This window comes from Prionailurus viverrinus, chromosome F1, assembly GCF_022837055.1.
Source record: "Prionailurus viverrinus isolate Anna chromosome F1, UM_Priviv_1.0, whole genome shotgun sequence".
Taxonomy (NCBI): domain Eukaryota; kingdom Metazoa; phylum Chordata; class Mammalia; order Carnivora; family Felidae; genus Prionailurus; species Prionailurus viverrinus.
The window spans coordinates 27783830-27808791 of NC_062577.1; the positions used below are offsets into that span (position 1 = coordinate 27783830).

A 24962-nucleotide genomic window follows, 5' to 3' on the forward strand; every position below is an offset into this window, starting at 1 on the left:
GATAAGGCTGGGAAGAGGTGAGAGGGGCAGCCCAGCGAGAGAGCTATTGCAGCAATCCGTGGGAGGGAAAGGGGAGCTTGGGGCAAGGGGATGCCAAGAAGCTGTTAGATTATTCTGGGACCATTTGGAAGAGGGGCCAATTGGATTTGCTCATGGGTGGGACGTGGGGAGTCAAACTCTGGTGGGAGTGACTGGAAGAACTGGTGAAGTAGGCGGGTCCAAGTTTGGCCTGCTCATCACCTGTAGTGGGCCTTTGCCCTCCTTCACCTCTCTGGCTTTTCATCTCTAAGGTGATGGACTAAAGAATTCTGAAGTTCCTACATACTTGATGTTTTTCACTTCATTTTTGGCATGAAGTAAGAGTATAAAGCAGATCATTTTCTAAGTACTCAGGTATTACATCAGTGTTCTTAGGGTTCATGTAATCCTCTTTTCAAAGACCTATATTGTCATCATCCATTTCAATTGTCTCTTCTTCAATTTTTAATTAATTCAGCTATGTCTGATGTCCATTGCCAAAGGCTTTGGGACTTTGAGGACTAGAGGAGTCCTCCGTATCACTACCAACTTCAGGAAAACTTGGATCTTCTGCAAGATTTCCAATTTCACTTTGCAGTCTGTTTATATTTTATTTGATTTTGTGTTGTCAAATGTTTCCCATACCCTGAAATTAGAGAAGGACTGAAAGCCAAAAATGTTAAATATATTGACCCAATGGGCAGGGTTAAACTCCAGGGTTAAACAGGGAAGGGTGTCTGAGTGGAGACTGACTTCATAAGTGGTCCCATTATTACTGAGGTTTTTCTTGTTAGAATGACTTTTCCTTCCATATGCAACCAGACTCAGAAAATGAATCCTCAGAGACCAAAAGGATCCCTACACCAATGAAACAGCTTCAAAACGTTTCTCATAATGGGTCTGAAATGTCTGCTACCAGATAGGCCTCAGTTCCTATCTGTTTGATATATCATTATAATCATTAGTACTAAATATTCAGTGGATCCTAACAGAGAAAATATTTGGGAAAACCTGTTCCTACGTTTATCATATTTTTTATACAGACATAGAGATAGTGAAGAAGAAAAATGTGGAACAACATATCTCCTGTTTTTCTTTAGAAGTAAATTCATTTCTATTCATTCTTTTTTAATCTTGGCGATAGCCCGATGTCATGACACAGCCTGCTACCACTCCGTGCTTGACTTGCTGCCCACAGCAAACCATGAGGAGGTCCCCAGCCCGTGCTGGGCTCTCAGGGATGAGAGAGGTTGGAGGAGCCAAGAGAAGCATGCTGATGAGAACAAAGGGTGACAAGAGACCAGTGAAGTGACTGAGCTGGTCCTGCTGAGGCTCTCTTTGTGTCATTTACCATTTCACTTGAGTTTCATGGTACAGATTCTATGGAGAAGCCATCCCAGAGCCCTGGCCAAGAATGAGCCTCAGTTAGGGATCCTGCTGGTCTTTATAACACTTCTTTTTTTTTTTCAATTTTTTTTAATGTTTATTTATGAGAGAGAGACACAGTGTGAGCAGAGGGGCAGAGAGAGAGGGAGACCCAGAATCCAAAGCAGGCTCCAAGCTCTGAGCTGTTAGCACAGAGCTTGGCATGGGGCTCCAGTCATGAATCGTGAGACCATGACCTGAGCCGAGTCGGACACTGAACGTACTGAGCCACTGAGGTGCCCCTCTTTATATCACTTCTGATGAAGCAATTAAAAAGGAAAAGTGGCATTCCTCCTGCTCCGTCCTGGGTGGACTTAAAAAGATATAGAGGAACGGGAGGAGGGGAATTAATAGCATTCCCATTTACTAGTTTAAGCTTTTTAAGAAGATAGAGAATTTGGTGTATAGGAGGAAAAATCTGGGACCTAATAAGAATAAGCAAAGTCTTACAGCAGTCAGAGGAATGAGCTAGGGAAAGAGAAACAAAGAAGGAGATGGTACCCCAATAACACCTTTAGTTTCCTTGAAAACACAAGTTCTGGGGATGACTCATATGGTAAGTACTGCAGGACTCATCGAGCCTAGAGGGGAAAACAATTCAAAACCTACATCCTTCTTATGAGAGTGCATGTGAAAGATAGCCAGTTAGCAATTATTTCTATTGCTTGAATTAATCTGGCACTAATTAAACAGTCACATTAGGTCAGAGACGGAAATAGAAAGAAACTAATGTGCCCCCACTCCCGTGCCCACCGCACCCACGCATGCCTACCTGCACAGGCACACAGGCACACAGGCAAGTATCCCTTGATAGACATCACTAAATGATATTGATAATATGAGTTCCACGTGAGCTGCAAGCATCAGCACTTGGTACAGTGCCTACTGCATCGTATGTGCTTTGTCAGTATCTGTTGAATGAATGAATCACTGCACTGTCCCCCACTGAGCCTGGATGCTTCCTTAGAGTCTTGCTCAACACGGCGTTGCGTTCCAGTTTACTACCAATTAAGTAGCTGTGGCACACAAGTGGAAACCTACTTGCCATCCCTTCATGATTAGCTAAATCATAACACCCTCCTCCCTTCAAGTATTGGGAAACACAGGTAGATTCTGGGGGTACCTTGAGCTCCGTCATGACACCCAGATGAATTTGATGGAGTTCTTTTCCCATGAGGCTACAGCTTCACATATTTGCAAAACCACAAATTCTGCTTGAAATATAAAGCCTATAATGGATGCTCTCCTAAGTCACTATTTATTGGTGCTGCTTGCATGTATTTAATAATGATATTTTTCTCTAATTACTGTGTTTGGAGTATATTTTAAGGATTTTTTTTTTTTTTTTTTTTTTTTTTTTGGTAATTCAGGTAGACATCATAATCCTTACCATTATTTCCGGTTATGTTTCCTTCCTGGGTGTATAGATGATTGCATTTTCCTGACCCCAGGCAATTAGGTAAGGTAATGTGCTTAGTTTTGACCCAAAGGTCGTAACTGTATGTTGCTTCCACGCTTAAGCATTAGGAGACAATGCTCAGTTTTCTGTACATCCATCACCTGCCTTGGCCATCCCGAAATCATGTCTCAGGATCAAGGCGCTGCGAAATTCAAGCAGGCTGGATCATGGAGCCTCGCCCCACTGGATGAGTGAGTGATAAACTTGACTATGTAAAAGCACTAAGATTTTGCTGCTGTTTGTTACTACAGCATTGCCTAGCTTATCCTACTACAACAATGAATGTAGTCTGCCGGCTCTGATGGAATACCTGAACCCCAGCTTCAGCCCGGTGCAATTTAGGAGTGGCAACCAGATTCTCTGAAGTTACAGGGTCTAAACAGTTCATGGAAGAGCAAAGCAGCTGGTAGAGAAAAGAGGTGGGATGGAGAGGGTACGGGACTCAGGAGAGAGCGGCTGGTAGGGACAAAGATGGACACAGGAATCCAGTAACAGGAAATGTGTTGTCATACATCTGTCCTTACCTAAGACATCAGATACCGGCTAAGGGAACCCCTAGCCATCACTTCTAACTCTTCTTCACTCCCCTCCTCTGTTCTGAAATCTTCCTCAAGCTCAGCCATGTGTGCCACTTCCCTTCCGCTAAGTTAAGCTAAGAAGAACACTCAACTGATTGGAGCTGGGGTTTCTGACACTGCGTTCTTCAAAAACCTAGTTCCATAGAAAAATGGAACCTTAATCCAGATACTAGTTTGGCAAGTATATAGCAAGAATCTTAAACTTAATCCTGACTTGATCTGGTAATAAGTGAATTTCCGACTGTTTCCTACGACAAGTTCCAGAAGTTGCATTACCAGTAACAGCAAAAAACTGAAAATAGCCTAAATGATCAGCAAAAGAGGAATCGCTAAAAACAAACAAAGGTACATCCATGTAATACAATGTTTTGTGTAAAGCAAAATGGTGCTTTCGAAGAATGTTTAGTGGGATGTGGAAATATGATATAATGTTAGCTGAGCGAAAAGATACAGTTTTCTATACAGAATAATCTCAAACTTTACATAACAATATATAAATGCATAAAGACCAGAGGGAAATATACTAAAAATGTTACCAGTGATCATCTCTGAGTGATGGGTTTTCGTAATTTTTCTTTCTTCTTTGAAGGTGTCTACATTTTTCAAGTCCTGTTTAATGAAAGTTGTTATTTTAAACAAAATAAATCTGGGGCACCTGGGTAGCTCAGTCAGTTGAGCGGCCGACTTTGGCCCAGGTCATGATCCCTCCTCTCGTGAGTTCAAGCCTTGTGTCAGGCTCTGTGCTGACAGCTCAGAGTCCGGAGCCTGCTTCGGATTCTGTGTCTTCCTCTCTCTCTGCCCTTCCCCCACTCTCACTCTTTCTCTCTCAGTCTCTCTCAAAAGTAAACAAACATTAAACAAAGTAAATCTGTATCAGGACCCCAGTGATTTTAATTATTCCAAGGTATGTTCTGGGGTGAGGAAAGCTTTGGCCCAACCATCTGTACCCTCTGAATGCAATCCTAGATAATGGCCACTAATGTTCAATATGATGGCTCTGTTGAAGGCATGTTTTAATTTTATATTTTTCAGTTGATATATTACTAAGTAAGTAAAATACCACTATACCACTATTCAGAGTCTTCTTCAATTATTTATAAAATTTTGTTAATATAAGACTATCTTCAAGTTAGCCAATCTGAAATCCAGGGATTCTTACAATAAATCAGCATGGCTGGCAGCAGGATGCTGGATTCTCCATGCTTTTGAGACACCACCCCCCTGTTTGGTCAGGGGAAACACAGACAGAGTGGGGGTTGTGTTTGGGGAAGAGCCATGCCCCACACTCCAGTTCTAGGGCAGCCTCTTGCACCACAGGCTCCAGGGCCCAGGCATCCAAGCAGGCACAAAACCCGTTCTCATGTCCAAGTGACCTGAAAGCTGGAGGGGTCTGGGAAGGCGTCAAGTTCCCAAGATTGCTTTAGAAATGGGGGAGAACTCAAAGGTCAGTTTTGGTCTGGAAAATCCTAAAATGAATCTTGAGGGGAACATGAGCTGTTGCTACTGGCGCTTCCAAAGAGGTTAAAGCTCCCAGGCACAAAGCAAGGACTTCTTTCCCATCTCCACTTCCCATCCTGGAATTGTTTTGGAGCTGCTCACAGGGAGACCCTCTATTCGTGCTGCAGGCTGGCTTGCTAAAGATCAGTCAGTCAGCTACTACTTGTTAAACAAACAGCATGTGCTGAACACTGCATGGCACCACCAAAGTGCTGAAGCATATAACCAAGTGCTTCCCAAACTGACGTGTGCATGCACATCACCTGGGGATCTTGCTAAAATTACAAATTCTCTTCCAGTAGATCTTGGCTGAATCTGAGACTCTAACAACCTTCCAGGCAATGTTGATACTTCTAGTACTTGGACAATATTTTAAGTATCAAAGGTCCAGTGGGCAAAATACGTGCAAAAACATAAGCTACTATTATTAGATACTTACCATGGGCCAAGTGCTATGAAAAGCATATTACATGAGTTTTGTCCCTGGGTTTCTCCCAGCCTTGATCTTAGCAACAGGTGTTTGGAGGGACACTGAAGCTACTGAGAAAGATAGATGGTCAAACCTGTGCCCACATGTGGATGGGCCACAGTTAGTTGGCATGCCAATCTCCACCACACTCCAACCCTGCCTTTGGCACCAATATGAAGAAGATATGATCCAGTCACCTCAGGAGCTGATGCTTAACCCACAGGGACACCACAATAAGAATATAAGTGTTACAAATGGGACTTTAGACTGCATCACATCTTTGGTCCCTCCTTAACCCTGAGGTTCTAGGAACCTACGAACACAACAGATGTAGAAACCTATAAATGGCTATTAGCCAACTTCTGGCCAAACAAAAATACCATAAGAGCACACACAGGCAGAGCATGTTACTCCTAAGCAAGGTTTATAGTGAAATTAAACACCTTTCACATTAGAGGCTTTCTTCTACTATCTGTTCACATAAAAAGTGAAGTGCTCAGAAGTCAATTGGAAGCTCTGCATGTGGGGATAAGGCTTATCTATTGGCAGAATCTCAGGCTTTCCCCAGATCTACTGAAACAGAATTGCCATTTTTAACAAACTCCCCAGATAACGTGCATACATAGCAGCTTGAGAGGCACTGAACCACGTGCCTTTTCCGTCCTGTTTACCACTGCATCCCCATGACAATGTGTGGTATCTACTAGCTGCTCAGTAGCTAGTATTTATTGCCTGGTCATTATATTGACTGTATTTTATAATTAAATTACATGATAAATTTTAATTTTAAAAATGCCACCATTATTGAGCCCAACAGCTCAAAGTTCTAAGGCACCAACCAGCCCAGACATTGATTCTGGTGGCATTTTCATGTCAGGACATGGGGGCTTTCCTTCCTTAAATCAATCTCTGCTTCCTGATAAAACCTTGCTAAAATAATATGCAAAGGAACATACAAAGGACAAAGAAAACAGGAAAGGAGAAGACAGCACACAATGGATATCTCCAAATACCATGGCGATGGAAAGTGGAGGCATGAATGAAAACTGGCTTAGCAGAATGGAAAAATATGAAACGTACAGCATGTACAGACAATGCCCCTGACATGGGATTGCTTCACAGTAGAGGAGCCTGAGAAGCTCAGTAAACTTTCCTCAGGAGGCAGGGGGGCGGGGGGGGGGGATGGAGCTGGAAGACAACAAGTGGTTGCTCCCAACCCTACTTGTGGCAGCCAGACACTACTCCTTCCCAACCCAGCAAGCCCTGGGAAGTTTATTCTTTATATAATTAGATCAGAGTCGCTCTGGTAGAGAAACTGAGAAAAACAGAGAGTAGAAGTGAGATGCTTTACTGAAATGATGGCATTAGGTGAACATTAACACCACTCCTGCTTCCTCCACTGCCTCCAGAATACTGACACCCAGGGTTATATACCTTAAGAAGATTGATTCTTCTCTGAAGAATCTAACCTACCAGAGACAGACAACAGATCCTGACCTATGATGCATCCCCAGTAAGATGACCTGGCCCCATAGATCACCATTCACTGAAGTCTACCAATAGATAAGCCTTAACCCCCACACAGAGCTTGCCATCTGCCTCTGAAAGCTTCAGTTTTAGTAAGCAAGCATTATAGGAAAGTCTTCATGAAACACAAAAACCAAAGCAAATAAACTAAGAAAAACTTGGAAGGTATGGCAGACTGTATTTTCCAAAAATAGCCACGATAGTTCTGCTTCCACATTTTCTTTAAAACTTTACCCCTTCTCATGGGGCGCCTGGGTGGCGCAGTCGGTTAAGCGTCCGACTTCAGCCAGGTCACGATCTCGCGGTCCGTGAGTTCGAGCCCCGCGTCAGGCTCTGTGCTGACGGCTCGGAGCCTGGAGCCTGTTTCCGATTCCGTGCCTCCCTCTCTCTCTGCCCCTCCCCCGTTCGTGCTCTGTCTCTCTCTGTCTCAAAAATAAATAAACTTTGAAAAAAAAAATTAAAAAAAAAAAAACAACTTTACCCCTTCTTGGGGCACCTAGGTGGCTCAGTCAGTTGAGCGACCAACTTCAGGTCAGGTCATGATCTCTTGGTTTGTGAATTCAAGCCCCACATCAGGCTCTGCGCTGACAGCTCAGAGCCTGGAACCCGTTTGGGATTCTGTGTCTCCCTCTATCTCTGTCTCTTCCCCACTCAAGCTATGTCTCTCTTTCTTTCAAAAAATAAACAAACATTTTTTTAAAAGTTTTGGATGCTTGGGTGGCTCAGTCAGTTAAGTGTCCGACTTCGGCTCAGGTCATGATCTCACGGTTTGTGGATTCAAGCCCCATGTTGGGCTCTGTGCTGACAGCTCAGAGCCTGGAGCCTACTTTGGATTCTGTGTCTCCCTCTCTCTCTGCCCCTCCCCCACTTGTGCTCTCTCTCTCTCTCTCTCTCTCTCTCTCTCAAAAAAAAATGTAAAAAAAAATTTAAACAAAAAGAAACACTTTATCCCTTCTTTCATTGAAAGGTAGGTTTATGTTGAATCTGGGTGTTATGTTGAATCTCTGTTAGTGCAACTAACAGAGTTGCACTGTCCAGAATGGGAACCAGTAGCCAATAGGCACATGTAGCTATTGAGCACTTAATGTGGCTATTGCGACTGAAGAACTGAAATAATAATTCAATTCTAAATAATTAAATTTTAAAAGCCTAACCAGTATAAAATATTTTCCACTGATTTGTTTTGTTAAGACTGTATTTCACACTTAAAGTATTAAAATGGCAACATCTGGTTAAAAAAAAATTGGCATCTAAATTGTGATGTGTTGTAAGCATAACATATAAACTCAATTTCAAAGACAGTATGAAAACAAAATGTCAAATATCTTATTAATATTTTCATATTGGTTACATATTACAATGATCCTTTAATATGTTATGTTAAATAAAGATCTTAAATTGATTTCACCTGTTTCTTTTTAATTTTGAAATGCGGCTACTAAAGAAAGCCTAAAATCACACATGTGACTCACATGACATTTCAACTGGAAAGCACTGCAACAGATACAGGGGAAATGACACTATGGGACTTTTGAGACTAGGTACTAAAAAGGATGGAGCTTCCAGTCAGCTCTTACTCTCTACGGAGAGCCTTAGGAACCCTGAATCATCACATAGAACTCTGATATTCCTAAGTTTCCCCGCTGGAAGGTATGCATGTTGCTAGAAAAAGATGCCCCCACTGTTTGAATCTTCCCAACCAAGACAACTGACATGTGACTATTCCAGCCCTAGACTATTCCAGCCCTTTAGACTATTCTAGCCCTAGCTGACATAGGATGGGCCAAAGATGAGCAGTGCCTGTTAAGTTCTGCTCAAACTGAAGACTCATGAGCAAAATTAATGTGCTATGATAAACCACTAAGATTTGGGGGGAGGGGGATTTTACTACACAGCACTAACAATGGGAACAGAGGGAATCATGCTAGAACAGGCAAAACAAACACAAAAACCCAAAACTATAATTCCTCTCTCCTTAGAACGGTAAGTATATATAAATATATCATTCATAAAATAATAGGATGCTATAAACTATGTATATCCAAAGAACAAGAAAGAATCTTGAAAATTCAAAAGAAGATGACTGAAAGAAAACTCAATAGAAAAACTAGGAGATTAAGTTGAAGAAATTTCCAAGAAATAATAAAAAGAAAATAGAAGATAAACAATAAAAAAAAAAATCAAAAAAGAGGGGCCAAGATGGCGGAACAGCATGGAAGATTTTTTTTTAAGTCTCTCATACCTGAAACACAGCCAGATCAACACTTAAACCATCCTGCACACCTAGAAAACTGATTTGATGATTAACACAACAATCTGCACAACCTGAACCAGAGAACTCAGCAGGTACAGGGTGAAGAGAGGGGAACTGGGGGAGAGAGAAGCCACAGAGGGCAGGGAGTTGTTTTTGCTTGCAGAGAGAGGATGGAGACAAGAGGGAGAGTATGAAAAGCATCCCCCCACCCTCACACAAAAGCAGCTGGAGAGAAAAGAAAGAGCATGCAAGGGACTGAACAAAAAAGGGAGAACAGAGAAAGGAGAAGGCTTAACTTCCATTAAGACTCTATAAACAGGGGGAGCACAGAGTCTGAAACTCCGCAGCTCAATACCTGGTGGTGCTTTGGTGAGAAGGGCAAATCCCCAGGAGCAGAGAGTAAGGTCCCTGGAGTCCTTGGGCCACAAAGGAAGAGGCAGTTCCACTGCTGAGAGGCCATTTGGTAGAGGCTGTGCAGCCACCCCACAGGCAAAGGTCCCAGCAGACCCTGGAGAACAACCACTGGTTGCTGGTGCTGGAATAGGACATTAAGTGAGAAGACTGATGCCAGATGTGTGCTGTGATTTTTCCATAATCCTTGAAACGCTGCTGCTACATGATTGCGTGAACTTTTTCTGGGACAGGTTGGCACCCAGCTGCAGTCTCTGGACATCAGCAGCACCATGGCCTCCCAAATGTTCCTTGGGGTGGGCCAGCACCTGGCAATTGCTCGGTGAGACCCTCCCCCAGAAGGTGTGAACGGGTCAAAGCCTCAGTCCCTCAGAAGTGAGGGGTTGGGAAACACAGCCACATTTGAGATAAAACCCAGGAGGGAGGTGCCATTGGGCAACCTGATGGCTTGGTCACAGACAGTGTAAAAGCAGGGAGTGGATGGAAGCTGGAGACAAAGGAGGAGTGTGAGATTGCTGGCTGGGGAGAGTACAGAGTTCCGATGCTAGAGACTGGGTAGCTGGGTGATGCCATTTTCACCCCTCCTGCTTATGTGCACCTACAGGCATCACAACAACCCACCCCAGTAAGCTAAGCAGCGCCATCTAGTGGAGAACAGAGCCGTTACACTAAGCCCTGCCCAACTGGGCCAACCTCGCATGTCAGGAACAACAAAATTCTCTCTGCCTTCTTAGTTTATGGACTATAAAGTGCTTCATAGTTCAACTTCCAGGGGACACTGATGTAATTTCAATTGTACTTCAGTCTGTTTGCTGGCCCATCTATTCAATTTTTTTTCTTTTCTTATACTTGAATACATAAAGAGAAAAAATTTATTTTTTTCCACTTCTATTAAAAAATTTTTTCTACTAATTGTTTTAACTTTTTTAAACTTTTCACATGCTAATTTTTTTACTTCCACAATTCCATTTTATTCTATTTCATTGTAGTCATTTTTTCAAATTTTCAAACATTTTCCTTTTTTTTTCTTTTCTTATCTTTCCCTTTTTTCTCTAAACTATCAAGCTCCTTTCAACAACCAGAACAAAACACATCTATGATCTATCATCCTTTATTTAATTTTTTGTGTGTTGCTTTTAATTTTTGAATTTTAATTTTTTACCTTATTAATTCCTTTTCTTCCTTCAAATTGATGAAACAAAGGAATTCACCCCAAAAGAAAAAACAGGAAGAAATGTCATCCAGGGACTTAATCAACACAGATACAAGCAAGATGTCTGAACCAGAATTTAGAATCACGATAACAAGAATACTAGCTGGAGTCAAAAATAGATTAGAATCCCTTTCTGAAGATATAAAAACTAGTCAGGATGAAATAAAAAATGCTATAACTGAGCTGCAATCTTAAATGGATGCCACAGCAGCAAGGATGGATGAGGCAGAGCAGCAAATCAGTGAGATAGAGGACAAACTTATGGAGAATAATGAAGAAGAAAAAAAAGAGGGAGACTAAGGCAAAAGAGCATGATTTAAGAATTAGAGAAATCAGTGACTCATTAAAAAGGAACAACATCAGAATCACAGGGAGCCCAGAAGATGAAGAGAGAGAAAAAGGGGTAGAAGGGCTATGTGAGCAAATCATAGCAGAAAACTTTCCTAACCTGGGAAAAGACACAGACATCAAAATCCAGGAAGCACAGAGGCCTCCCATTAGATTCAACAAAAACCAACCATCAACAAGCATATCATAGTCAAATTTACAAAATACTCAGTCAAGAAAAGAATCATGAAATCAGCAAGGGGAAAAAAAAGTCCTTAACCTACAAGGGAAGACAGATCAGGTTTGCAGCAGACCTATACACAGAAACTTGGCAGGCCAGAAAGGAGTGGCAGGATATATTCAATGTGCTGAATCGGAAAAATATGCAGCCAAGAATTCTTTTTCCGGCAGGTCTGTCATTTGAAATAGAAGGAGAGATTAAAAGTTTCCCAGACAAACAAAAATTAACGGACTTTGTGACCACTAAACCAGCCCTGCAAGAAATTTTCAGCCCTCTCTGAGGGGAGAAAAGATGAAAATAAACAAATAAATAAAGACCAAAAGCAACAAAGACTAGAAAGGGCCAGAGGACACCACCAGAAACTCCAACTCTACAGGCAACATAATGGCCATAAATTCATATCTTTCAGTACTCACTCTAAACGTCAATGGACTAAATGCTGCAATCAAAAGACATAGGGTAACAGAATGGACAAGAAAACAAGATCAATTTATATGCTGTTTACAAGAGACCCACTTTAGATCTAAGACACCTTCAGATTTAAAGCAAGGGGATGGAGAACCATCTATCATGCTAATGGTCGCCAAAAGAAAACCAAAGTGGCCATACTTATATAAGACAATCTAGATTTTAAAATAAAGACTGTAACCAGAGATGAAGAAGGGAATTATATAATTAAGGGGCCTATCCACCAAGAAGATCTAACAATTATAAACATTTATGCTTCAAACGTGAGAGCAGCCAAATATATAAATCAGTTAATCACAAATATACAGAAACTCATTGATAATAATACCATAACAGTAGGGGACTTCAACACCCCACTTACAGCAATGGACACATCATCTAAACAGAAAATCAACAAGAAAACGATACTTTGACACACTGGACTGGATGGACTTAACAGATATATTCAGAACATTTCATCCTAAAGCAGCAGAACACACATTTTTCTCCAATGAACATGGAACGTTCTCCAGAATAGATCACATACTGGGACACAAATCAGCCCTCAACAAGTACAAAAAGATTGAGATCATACGGTGCATATTTTCAGACCACAATGCTATGAAACTCAAAATCAACCACAAGAAAAAATGTGGAAAGGTAACAAATACTTGGAGACTAAAGACCATCCTACTAAAGAATGAATGGGATAACCAAGAAGTTAAAGAGGAAATTAAAAAGTACATAGAAGCCAATAAAAATGACAACATCACAGCCTAAAACCTCTGGGATGCAGCAAAGGCAGTCATAAGAGGAAAGTATATAGCAATCCAGGCCTTCCTAAAGAAGGAAGAAACATCCCAGATACACAACCTAACCTTACGCCGTAAAGAGCTGGAAAAAGAACAGCAAATAAAACCAAAACCAGCAAAAGACAGAAAATAATAAAGATTAGAGCAGAAATCAATGCTATGAAACCAAAAAACAAAAACCACAATAGAACCACAATAGAACAGATCAATGAAACCAGAAGCTGGTTCTTCAAAAGAATTAACAAAATTGATAAACTCCTAGCCAGTTTGATCAGAAAGAAATAGGAAAGGACCTAAATAAATAAAATCAAAAATGAAAGAGGAGAGATCACAACCAAAAGAGCATAAATAAAAACAATAGTAAGAGAATATTGCAAGCGATTATACACCAATAAAATGGGCAATCTGGAAGAAACGGACAAACTCCTAGAAACATATAAACTACCAAAACTGAAACAGGAAGAAATAGAAAATTTGAACAGACCCAGAACTAGTAAAGACATCAAATTAGTAATCAACAATCTCCCAAAAAAACAAGAGTCCAGAGCCAGATGGCTTTCCAGAGGAATTCTACCAAACATTTAAGGAATAATTAACACCTATTGTCTTGAACCTGTTCCAAAAAATAGAAATGGAAGGAAAACTTCCAAACTCATTCTATGAAGCCAGCATTACCTTGCTTCCAAAACCAAAGACCCCACTAAAAACGAGAACTATAGACCAATTTCCCTGATGAACATGGACACAAAAATCCTCAACAAGATACTAGCCAACCGAATCCAACAATACATTAAAAACATTATTCACCACTACCAAGTGGGATTTATACCTGGGATGCAGGGCTGGTTCAATATCTGCAAAACAATCAATGTGATATGTCCCATCAATAAAAGAAAGGACAAGAACCACATGATCCTCTCAATAGATGCAGAGAAAGCATTTAACAAAATGCAGCACCCTTTCTTGATAAAAACCCTCAAGAAACTAGGGATAGAAGGATCATACCTGAAAATCATAAAAGCCATATATGAATGACCCAACACTAATACCATCCTCAATGGGGAAAAACAGAGCGTTCCCCCCAAGGTCAGGAACAAGAGAGGGATGTCCACTCTCACCAGTTATTCAACATTAGTATTGGAAGTCTTAGTCTCAGCAATCAGACAACACAAAGAAATAAAAGGTATCCAAATCAGCCAGGAGAAGGTCAAACTTCCATTTTTCACGATGACATGATACTCTATATGGAAAACCCAAAAGATTCCACCAAAAAGCTGCTAGAACTGATACATGAAGTCAGCAAAGTCTCAGATAAAAAAAATCAATGCACAGAAATTGGTTGCATCCCTATACACCAAAAATGATGAAACAGAAAGAGAAATCAAAGAATCGATCCCATTTACAATTGCACCAAAACCCATAAAATGCCTAGGAACAAATCTAACCAAACAGGAGAAAAATCTATACACTGAAAACTATAGAAAGCTTATGAAAGAAATTGAAGAAAACAAAAAAATGGAAAAATATTCCATGCTCATAGATAGAAAGAATAAATATTGTTAAAATGTCATTACTACCCAAAGAAACCTATTCAATGCAATACTTATCAAAATAAGATCAGTATTATTCACAGAGCTAGAACAAACAATCCTAAAATTTGTATGGAACCAGAAAAGACCCCGAATAGCCAAAGCAATCTTGAAAAAGAAAACCAAAGCTGGAGGCATCACAATCCTGGACTTCAAGCTGTATTACAAAGCTGTAATCATCAAGACAGTAAGGTACTGGCACAAAAACAGACACTCAGATCAATGGAACAGAATAGAGAACCAAGAAATGAACCCAGAAACGTATGGCCAACTAATCTTTTACAAAGCAGGAAAGAATATCCAGTGGAATAAAGACAGTCTCTTCAGCAAATGGTGCTGGGAAAACTGGACAGCATCATGCAGAAAAATGAACCTGGACCACTTTCTTATACCATACACAAAAATAAACTCAAAATGGATGAAAGACCTAAACATAAGACAGGAAGGCATAAAAATCCTAGAGGAGAAAGCAGGCAAAAACCTCTTTGACCTTAGCCAGAGCAACTTCTTACTCAACATGTCTCTGGAGGCAAGGGAAACCAAAGCAAGAATGAACTATTAGGACCTCACCAAAATTAAAAGCTTCTGCATGGTGAAGGAAACAATCAGCAAAACTAAAAGGCAACTGACAGAATGGGAGAAGATATTTGCAAATGACATCAGATAAAGGGTTAGTATCCAAAATCTATAGAGAACTTATCAAACTCAACACCCAAAAAACAAATAATCCAGTGAAGAAATGGGCAAAAGACATGAATAGACACTTCTCCAAAGAAGACATCCAGATGGCCCATCAACACATGAAAAAATGCTCCTCATCACTCATCATCAGGGAAATACAAATCAAAACCACACTGAGATACCACCTCACACCTGTCAGAATGGCTAATATGAACAACTCAGGCAACTACAGATGTTGGTGAGGATGCAGAGAAAGAGGATCTTTTTTGCACTGCTGCTGGGAATGCAAGCTGGTGCAGCCACTCTGGAAAACAGTATGGAGTTTCCTCAAAAAATTAAAAATAGAACTACCCTACGACCCAGCAATTGCACTACTAGGTATTTATCCAAGGGATACAGGTATGCCATTTCAAAGGGGCACATGCACCCCAATGTTTATAGCTGCACTACCAACAATAGCCAAAGTATGGAAAGAGCCCAAATGTCCATCAATGGATGAGTGGATAAAGAAGATGTGGTATGTATGTATGTATGTGTGTGTGTGTGTGTGTGTGTGTGTGTGTGTATAATGGAATATTACTTGACAATCAAAAAGAATGAAATCTTGCCATTTGCAACCACATGCATGGAACTAGAGGGTATTATGCTAAGTGAAATTAGTCAGAGAAAGACAAATATCATATGACTTCACTTATATGAGGACTTTAAGATACAAAACAGATGAACATAAGGGAAGGGAAGCAAAAATAATATAAAAACAGGGAGGGGGACAAAACATAAGAGACTCTTAAATATGGAGAACAAACAGAGGGTTGCTGGAGGGGTTGTGGGAGGAAGGATGGGCTAAATGGGTAAGGAGAATTAAGGAATTTACTCCTGAAATCATTGTTGTACTATATGCTAACTAACCTGGATGTAAATCATACAAAATAAATTTGAAAAAAAAAAGGGCAAAAAAAAGCTAGAAACTCCAGACACATTTTTTAAATACAGTGGATAGCACAAGGGACCGTACACAAGCAGGCAGGTTTTGGAGGGGCATTAAAAGTTGGAGTCAGCAACAGACATGGAGTGAGGTCCTAATTTTTGTGGTGTGGGTTTGAGGTCAAGTGCAACTGCTCATCCTGAAAACCTTTTCAGGCAAACCAAAGACTAAACCATTGACCCCTTCAGGCCAGGCTCAAGTATCAAAGATCGTACAATTTGTCAGACAGACTTATATACAGAAGTCAGAAGTGACCCACAGTTACCTTCACCTCATTAGAATACTAAAATCTCTGCCCAAGGAGGATCATAAGCTTCATTTACATAACACGCAATGGATGTATAGACACGTTTCCTTAAGGCACATGTACCACCTCTGCCCTACCTCCACATGCAATGACAAGGCCCCTGTATTGCAGTGTTCATTCCTAAATCATAGGAACCCATTTGCCCTTGCTTGGAGCATCACAGCTTTGGAAGTTATTCCTCGATCTCCTGATTTGCTATAAATAAAGTTTACTTTGTGCAACAATCCCCCCACCCCGCCAAAAAAAAGAAAGAAAGAAAAGAAAACATAAAACAAAAAAAAAGTGTTTTTTCATCACTCCAAAAGGCCCAAACATAGCTAATGGGAAATCTAGCAGGAACAGCAAACAGAAGTAACACAATAAATAGTCTCTAATCTGAAGGACATGAGTTTCCAGATCAAAAGATCCTATGGAAAGCTCATCATTGGGAAAACTGAGAAAAAGGCACATGACTGGGAAATTCAGAACAATTGGAATTGAGAAAAGATCTTAAAAGCTGTCAAAGAGGAAAAAAGTGGTGTCCACAGGGTCAGAAATAGAAATGCAATGCAGGAGAACTGACTACAATTCTGAATGAATGGAGTCAGCTTAAACTCTATACCTAGCCAAACTATCCAATTGGAAGGAATTATATATTTTCAGGCAAAATACTAAAAATAAATGCATCTCCTCTGCACTCTTACTCCTAAAGTTACTAGAACAAGGAAGATGAAGATGTGGGATTCAGGAATTTGGAGATCTAACACAGCAGAAACTTGAGAAGGATTCCCAGGATGATGGTGACGGAGTTTCAGGATAGCTGAGCTGCTGCCAGCAGGCTGAAGATCTTCCTGGCTTGGAACTCAGGCTGAGGCAGCTGGTCTGGGAAGGCTCAGCTTGGGACAAGGACTGGTATGCTCAGAGAAGATCAGTAGAAAATGAAAAACCAGAGAAAGAAGAAGCAAAACCAAAGGAAGGGTGGCAAATTAACATCAAAACCAAACCACATGTAGTTATTTCTAGGTATGCACATTAATGCTTACATCACCTATTCACTAAATGCATGCACTTCATTCCATAATATGCGTTCAGGTCTTCTCAGTTAGTATTTCTCTTCGACATAATACAGTCCTCAGCTAAAGAGACTGTTTAGACATAGTAAGCAGAGGTATCTGGACTGGACAGGCATAAGGGATACCTGTATTCAGATTCTTGTACTCCAAGTGGAGAGGCCACAGGAGCCATAAATGGCCCTTTCGCATGCTTGTTCCTGAGCAAGGCCTACTCCTGTCTGGATGTGTCTCATAGTACATGAGCAAATTCTCACATGACCCCCATGGTAAGGCCAAACAGTGGAGACTCCTTTTCAGTGTTTAAAGTGAAGCTGCATTATCAGTCTGTGTGAGTTCAGTCAGCTGGCTGCAAGAGCTCAGGCTCTCTCTGTTCCTGACCATTACTGTGGAATTCTGGAAACTTGAATCCCTGTCCAATGTCAGTACCTTAGCCACCTCAGACTGCTATAACAAATTATCATAGACTGAGTAACTGAAACACCATACATTTATTTCTCATAGCTCCGGAAGCTGGGAGGCCCACTATCAAGGAACTGGCAGATCTGATGAGCTCCCATTCTAGTGGGCAGATGCCTCCTCTTTGTATCTTCACTCACTCTCTGTGTCTCTTCTAACAATAGGACTAATCCCACCATGAGGGTTCCACCCTCATAACTTAATCACCCAAAGGCCATACCCCAAATACCATCACAGTGGGTGTTAGGATTTCAACAGATGAATTTTGGAGGGATGCAAACATTCAACCCATTCTTCATTGGAACTTTGCATGATACTGCTGTCTACTGCTGCTTAGCTATAACTTCATTTCCCCTGCTGTTTTGGTGGATTGTGGGACAAGTAGGGTTGAGATGGGAGTAAGGCATCGGCGAGAAAGAAGCAACAATTTCCCCTGCTTTGTAAAGAAAATAACTGCTGAGTAGAAGGCCTCTTGAAAGATTCATCCCCTTTTACCCACTCCTCCCCCATCACACTAGAGTGACTTCTTTTGTCAATATAGCAAGCACTCTTGTATAAAAAGATCCTGAAAAACTAAAACATTTTCACTGCCTCTTCCATCCCTTTTGATAAACTTGAACTGCCCCATCAATGGCTGCTAAACCACAAGACTAACTCCCCCTCTGAGAACCATCTCTGACCAACTATTCCCCAAACTAGCTGTGCGTCAGTAGACTCTCCTATTAAAGCTCTAAAGAAATACTACTCTTCTTCTCCAAGAGAAGAGAGATTCCTTCAGAGTCTTCTCATTCTGTACCACTCAAACAAAGGCTTATGCTCATGGTGCTCTGGTTGATTATCTTCCGTGGTTTTTGATGTCAAGACTCTAATCATTGCCTGGACCCAATGCTGCTAGCCCAAGTCACTCTGAGAAAGACAATGCAGGAGACTCCCCACCAACCTGAGTCTCTCCTCCTGAGATGGCCAAGGTCTAGACAGCTGAGTATATCATGCCCCTGACTAGTATCTAGTACTTGGCTCTCTTTATGTTGAAGCTCAACCTAAGCTTTTGTTCTTCCTTCTTAATTGTCCTTGGTGAAAACTTTATGTTTGATTTACTTCACAATTTAGGGTTCTCAACAAGATGGGTATGTAGTACCAAGATTCTGAGGAAATCCCCAGCCATTCAATGAACTTGTAGATCTTTGTCCAGCTTCTTACATTTACAAATATGGTTACAAGTAACACCAAATATTTGAAGCTCTGAAGCAATCTTACCAAGAACAATTTAGAATTTCAGGGACCACTCTAGTGAATTTGGGTATGAGTAAAATAATCCACTTTAGAATCAAAGGGTTCAAAGAGTACAAATATTTCATGGTCAGTATTTTTTATTGGTATAAAGAGGCCTGTGAAAGACAGGAAAACTCTAAAATTGCTTCCTTTAAAGATGCTTTAGAAAAGGTCAGTAAATCCCTGGATGATCTAAAATCCAAACTTAAACTCCCTTCTTGGTCTCCTAACACAATTGACTACATACTGGCCTCCCTGTGGTTCCCTGAACCTTAACTTCTTCTTTACTCTTGCTCTCCTCCTCCTGCACCTTCACCAGACCCCCTTTCCTCTGCTCCACTGTCCCTTCTTAAACACATCCTTTCTCACTGGACAAGATCTCTTCACAATGTTGTTGTTGTTTTTTTTTAACATAAGTTGGGGGACAATGGACTTATAACTCTACTCCTTGGTCAAGATTAGATTTGCACAATTTAGTTAAGGACTTCACAACCGCTAGGAAGAAAAGACAAAAGTTCACTGAAGAACTAAGGATTGTCCTAGGAACATATCTTCTGGGACTCCTTAGACTCTATCAATCTATTTGATTACCAATATTGTGTCAAATATATAGATCAAAATTTGACAATGGGCAGATATGAAAAGAGCATAAATACAAGACAAGATCTCTTAGCACCTTTCCCTGAGATCTTTCACATCAACATTGAGTGGTTAAAAACCTAGTCTGTGAAGCCATTCTCAGATCTCACCTTCCAGGATTACTCTGATGTCCAATAGCACAATTGCCTTATCTACTTTCTGTGTTGGTTTTAAAGAGAGTGTACCTCTTAGAAGGAATCGTATCATGTACCATTAAGTGCAAACACTGCAGTGAAATTCCAAGGAATCGCCCCCATTGGATTCACGATTTCCAAGATATATATACACCTACATTCTAGACTTCGATATGGACAAGAGATTTAAAACTGAGACGCCCTCAGGATTCTTCTGAAGCCAATGGCATCACAAGGAGACAGCTTTCCTGAGAATCTTGATCAAGCAGCACACAGCTAGACATGGACAGCTTTGGCCTATGATCTCCTATCAAGACCCTAGGACACAGGAAGCCACTGACTGCCATATCTTTATCTCTTTTTCCTCCCTTTCATAACTATCTTTTCCCTTCTCTGTTTGTTTGAAACTCTGTTGAAATGAGATTCTTAAAACTCCTTCCACTAATAATGTTATTCCAGATGCCACCTTGGTAAATCAAAAGAATTAACAAAGCGTTGGACAAATTTACTGATCTCAAACCTCTCTTCTCCTTTGGTGGAGGATGTAATTGTTCTCCTGACTGATCCTAGGTGAGACAGGATCTGGACTAATAAGCACTATCCAAGGCCTTCTGATGATTCTTGTAATACCTGTTGTCTCTACAGTCATCCACTGTGCCCTCTCCAGAGACTTAAATGCTTTTAGACAGCCACTTGCTCAAGAAATATTAAAATTAAACTATGAAAAGTCACAAGAAACTCTGATAGTCGTCCTCACCAATGAGTCTGAGACTGCAATCAACATGAGTTCTATAATTCGAAGGTGTGAACAAGTCAGAATCTGATCAGATGATGGGACTTGGTCTCCCTGTTGACCAAGAGCAGGGACTGTAAGAGACTAAGTGACTGAAACTCCCCACTGTGGCCCTTGTATGACTTGGCCCCTAGAGCTATAGCACCCACCCCTCTTGATAAAACCCAAGTCTCCTATCCAATGGCTGTTAAACCACAAGGTCAATTCTTCCTCCTAATTATGCTCCTGCTGATTTCCTTCTACACCTGCTGACTATGGTTTTACTGTTTAACAATTTTGTGCCCACTATGGACAAAGAAATTATGAAAAATTAAAAACTGTTGTGTGAGGGTAGGTGAAACTATACTAATTGTTCTATTTTCCAAATTTTCCCTAAGGTAGTTTTATTATTTTAATATTGACTATATCTAATGGAAGAGGGGAGAGATGAATTACTTGATTTCTACACAACTATAACCACTCCAAGAAAACATTTCCAAGAACGTCTTAAGAATTTTACATTTTCCACAAAGATAGTCCAGTCAAGTCTTGGGTCATCTCGGGTATTGGTTTCTTTAAACTTTTTACTTAAATAAATACTCTTTCTGCCTTACAAATATGAGTATTTGGTTTAGAAATGACCAATGTCTCAAAAGCTTTGATTTCCTGCCACCTACTCTTCTCCAAAATGCCAAATTAATGGCATCTGATCCTAACAAAGTGAGACATCCCTAGCTAAAAATGTCTTTATAATGGGGGTAGGGAGAGAGGGGAGAAAAGCAGGGGTAATTTTTTCCCAATATGTTTGTCATTATTATAGGTTATATATACAGAAGGAAAGTTAATTAAGCTTTAAAAAAAATCCATCACACATCAATGGCTGCATTTTAATGAGTACAAAAAGTTGAGGTGTTTACTACCAATTAAAGTGGTTTTTAAATAAGCATTAATTAACACAGAAATTCAGAAGAAAGTTATACCTTGTCAAAGAAAGGCCAGTGCAGGCTATGCCCACTTCTGCTCCCATTCATATTCAGATAGTAATTAACACCAACCCTATATTTTCCATAATAATGAGGAGATGCTGTCATGTCTATCATGCAACAACACACACACAAAAGTGGTGGAATTAGAAATTCTCAACCTGAAGTAAACTTTTCAAATTTTTTTCCTTCTGGGTTTATCCCTCATCCAGGTCAGAGTTTTTCAAAGAGGAGGTTAGCCTGACTTTAATGGTGGGTTTCTCTCTTTCTTCCTCCCCCTTTTGCCAGGAGCATCATGGGGGAGCGCTCATTGGTCAGAGAAGTGTTGTTCAAGTCCCCACCAGCAAATCAGAGCAAACACCCAATCATGATTTAAGAGGGCCTGCAGTCCTTCCTTTGTTTCTCAATGATCCTGTTAAATTGCATAATCCAGCTTCCTCTACCCCATTCCGCTTTTTAGTAAATTATTGTCTGTCATAGGGTGGTAGGGAGGAGAAAGACACAAAATCTTTAAAACCCACGGCCTAACGAGCACCCAGTCTGATGGATGGCCTCATCCTTGGGTGAAAGCGATGGGGACCGTGCCTGAATTTGGGGAGGCACCCTGGAGAGATGCCATAGGCGGTGGTCACGGGAGAGGCGTTGTCAAGCATCTCAAGGCAACAAGTTCCAGAGACTGATCCTCAGCCTGACAAATCAGATTTGCTTAGTGATGACCTTAACTCTGATCAAATTAACATACAAGTGGCCAATAAATGAGTATATTAACTTACTAATTTATAATGGAGGAATTCAGAAATTCCCTTTCCAGAACTTGGAATTCACATGCTCCCTATCCAGGGGCTTTCCTTCCCAATGTCAGCGTGTTTAGGAAAAGAAGCTGAGTTTTTTATCAGACTCCTCCTTAGTGAACTCAAAGTCAGAACAGGGATGCAGAATTATGTGGGAGGGTTCTGCCCAATGGAATTGCCCCTCTGTGCCACAGGGAGCCTCTCTTGTGGTTGAAGCACTGTGCTTTCTGCACAGTGCCTCTCCCCGACACGATGCTGCAAATGTGCTGACTTCGGTCTCTCGGGACTCCAATTTTCAGAGCAGACTTCTCCCCCATTCACCGACCCATGTTTTGCTTATTTAGTCAAGTTCTCAACATGTGAGAAGCTCTTCACAGTCATGGTCTTTAATGATCCAAGGGTAGAACACCAAACAAGAAAGATTGACTCCAGGAGTCCATATTGGACAGGTTTTAAATCAATTTGGCTAAGTTGCTGTAGAGTCAATTCTTTTTTTTTTTTTTTAAGCTTATTTATTTATTTATTTATTTATTTAGAGAAAGAGAAAGCATGAGTGGGGAGGGGTAGACAGAGAGAGAGAGAATCCCAAGCAGGCTGCCTGCGGTCAGCATGGAGCCTGATGTGGAGCTCGAATTTACAAACTGTGAGATTGTGACCTGAGCCCAGATCAGATGCTTAACCAACTGAGCCACCCAGATGCCCGGCTGTAGAGTGGATTCTTAAAGCTAAAGGGTGAGAGGAGGCCCAAGAGGAGACTGCATCATCTCCCAGACAAGGGTGGATTCTCCTCAACGTGCAAAAAGGTGGCAGGATGCTTCCAGAAATTCACAGCAAGAAGTGGGATGAAATATACCCTTCTTAACCTCAGTTTAAGCTCCTTATTTTCTGTGTGAATAAAGAGATGAAGAGATGGTTTGGGTATATGACCCTTCAGCGCCAGAGGGCATTTTTGGTGTCTACTCCTCCGGAGCCTGTGGTAGCTTCAGAATTTCTACATAAGGCAGGTTTCAGGAGGAATCCACCTGGAAGGGGCTTAGAGAACTTGTCTGGAAGCCACATCTGCAAAGCAAGTGTGCCATTTTTTTTCTAGGTTGAATGTATCGGGGGGTGCTGATGAGATTGAGGGAAGAAGTAAAAACTGCCATTTGTTGTGGGATCACTGTGGAGAGGAGCAGGCCTAGCTTATCTTTAAACCATGTACAGTGCCCAGCAGGGTAAGTAGTACAAGACAAGTGTTCAAAATGTTTATTAAATTAGACGAACGACAAGTGAGCCTTGGGGCGCCCGGGCAGCTCAGTCTGTTAAGCATCAGACTCTTGACTTCGGCTCAGGTCATGATCTCACGATTCGTGGGTTCATGCCCGGGCTCTGTGCTGACAGCACAGGATTCTGTCTCCCTCCCTCTCTGCCCCTCCCCCTACTCTCTCTCTCCCCACCCTCAAAAGTAAATAAACAAACATTTAAAAAAGATGAATGACAAGTGAGCCTTTAGATCCACATCAAAGACAACAAGGTCATGCCTGGGTTTTTTCCCCTTACAAGCCCGTTGGCTTCTATCTAGTTTCATGACTAGTGGCCGCACGTGTAATTTATACCAACTTGTATACTTGCCCAGAAATAGACAGACAATGGACGAGCAAAGAACTACAAAGAAAAATCTAAAGAACCCAGGCATTTAGTTGGAAAGGGAATAGGCTCAGTTGACACATCAGAGAAGGTGGGGCTGGAAATCAACGTGGCAAAGGAAACACACAGCGGCCCAAACCTCACTGGGGAACCACAAAGCACCAATATCCTGCCACTCAAATTGCAGCCACTCTACATCATCCCTTTTTTTAAAATCTAGCTATTCATTGTTGGCACCCACCCTCAGTCTTATCTGATCCATTTGTACAGGAGTAAACAGGCTTCAAAGAACAGTTAAGTACCAATGTGCTTCTTAGGAGAGAATAGGAAAAGGTTGGCGAGCCCCCAGATTCCAGGAGTAGGAAAATCTCCTGCCTAACGTGGCTGCCACCTTGGCCTTTGCTTCTCATTCTTTTCACTGCTGTTGCCTTTACAGGAAAAAAAAAAAAAAGCTCATTTGGGCACTGTTTAAACATGCAATCGATTGTACTTTTTGGGAAAGTGTGCATTTTCTCCCTTAGAGTGGATACGGGTAACATGCCTCCTTGGTCAAATCTGGCAAACTGAAATGTCCTTTTTTCTGAAATTCCTCAGTTATGTCACACCCATTATCTTGCCTTATTAAAATGGAAAGAACTTTCCTCTATGTATGTCCCATTCTTCCATTTATCAGAATTGGGATAGATTGTGCCTTTCCACTCAATTTGGACAATGAAATGAGTTTCATTTTTATTTATGGGCTTCATAAATCCGTCTCACTTGCTGCTTTTCATGCCCCAGTTCCACGCTGTTGTGTTGGGATTTCCCACCCTGCCAGGCAATTAAACTAAAAACTCGTGGCAACAAAAATTTTCTTTACAAAACTCTTTTAAACCCAAAATATACATAATCATCTCCATTTCGGGTCCAATATATTTAAGGGATGGGGTCTTTAAGTCTTATTTTGGAGCGTCCAATTTCCCAGATTAATTCTGTCATCGCCAAGCCCTCATTGGAG

At 41.1% G+C, this 24962-nt stretch overlaps 1 protein-coding gene across 3 annotated transcripts in view; it reads right to left on the bottom strand.

The window, feature by feature from the left end:
- The window catches only part of RPS6KC1 (ribosomal protein S6 kinase C1), a 380719-nt gene that overhangs the window by 153670 nt on the left and 202087 nt on the right, over positions 1-24962 (bottom strand). The window contains exon 16 of one of the 3 annotated variants that reach the window (XM_047840893.1): positions 4017-4089. The exons of the other annotated variants lie outside the window; for them this stretch is intronic. Coding sequence (XP_047696849.1) covers positions 4017-4089 — 73 coding nt within the window. The remainder of the gene's footprint in view (positions 1-4016; positions 4090-24962) is intronic. 3 annotated transcript variants of the gene reach the window in all.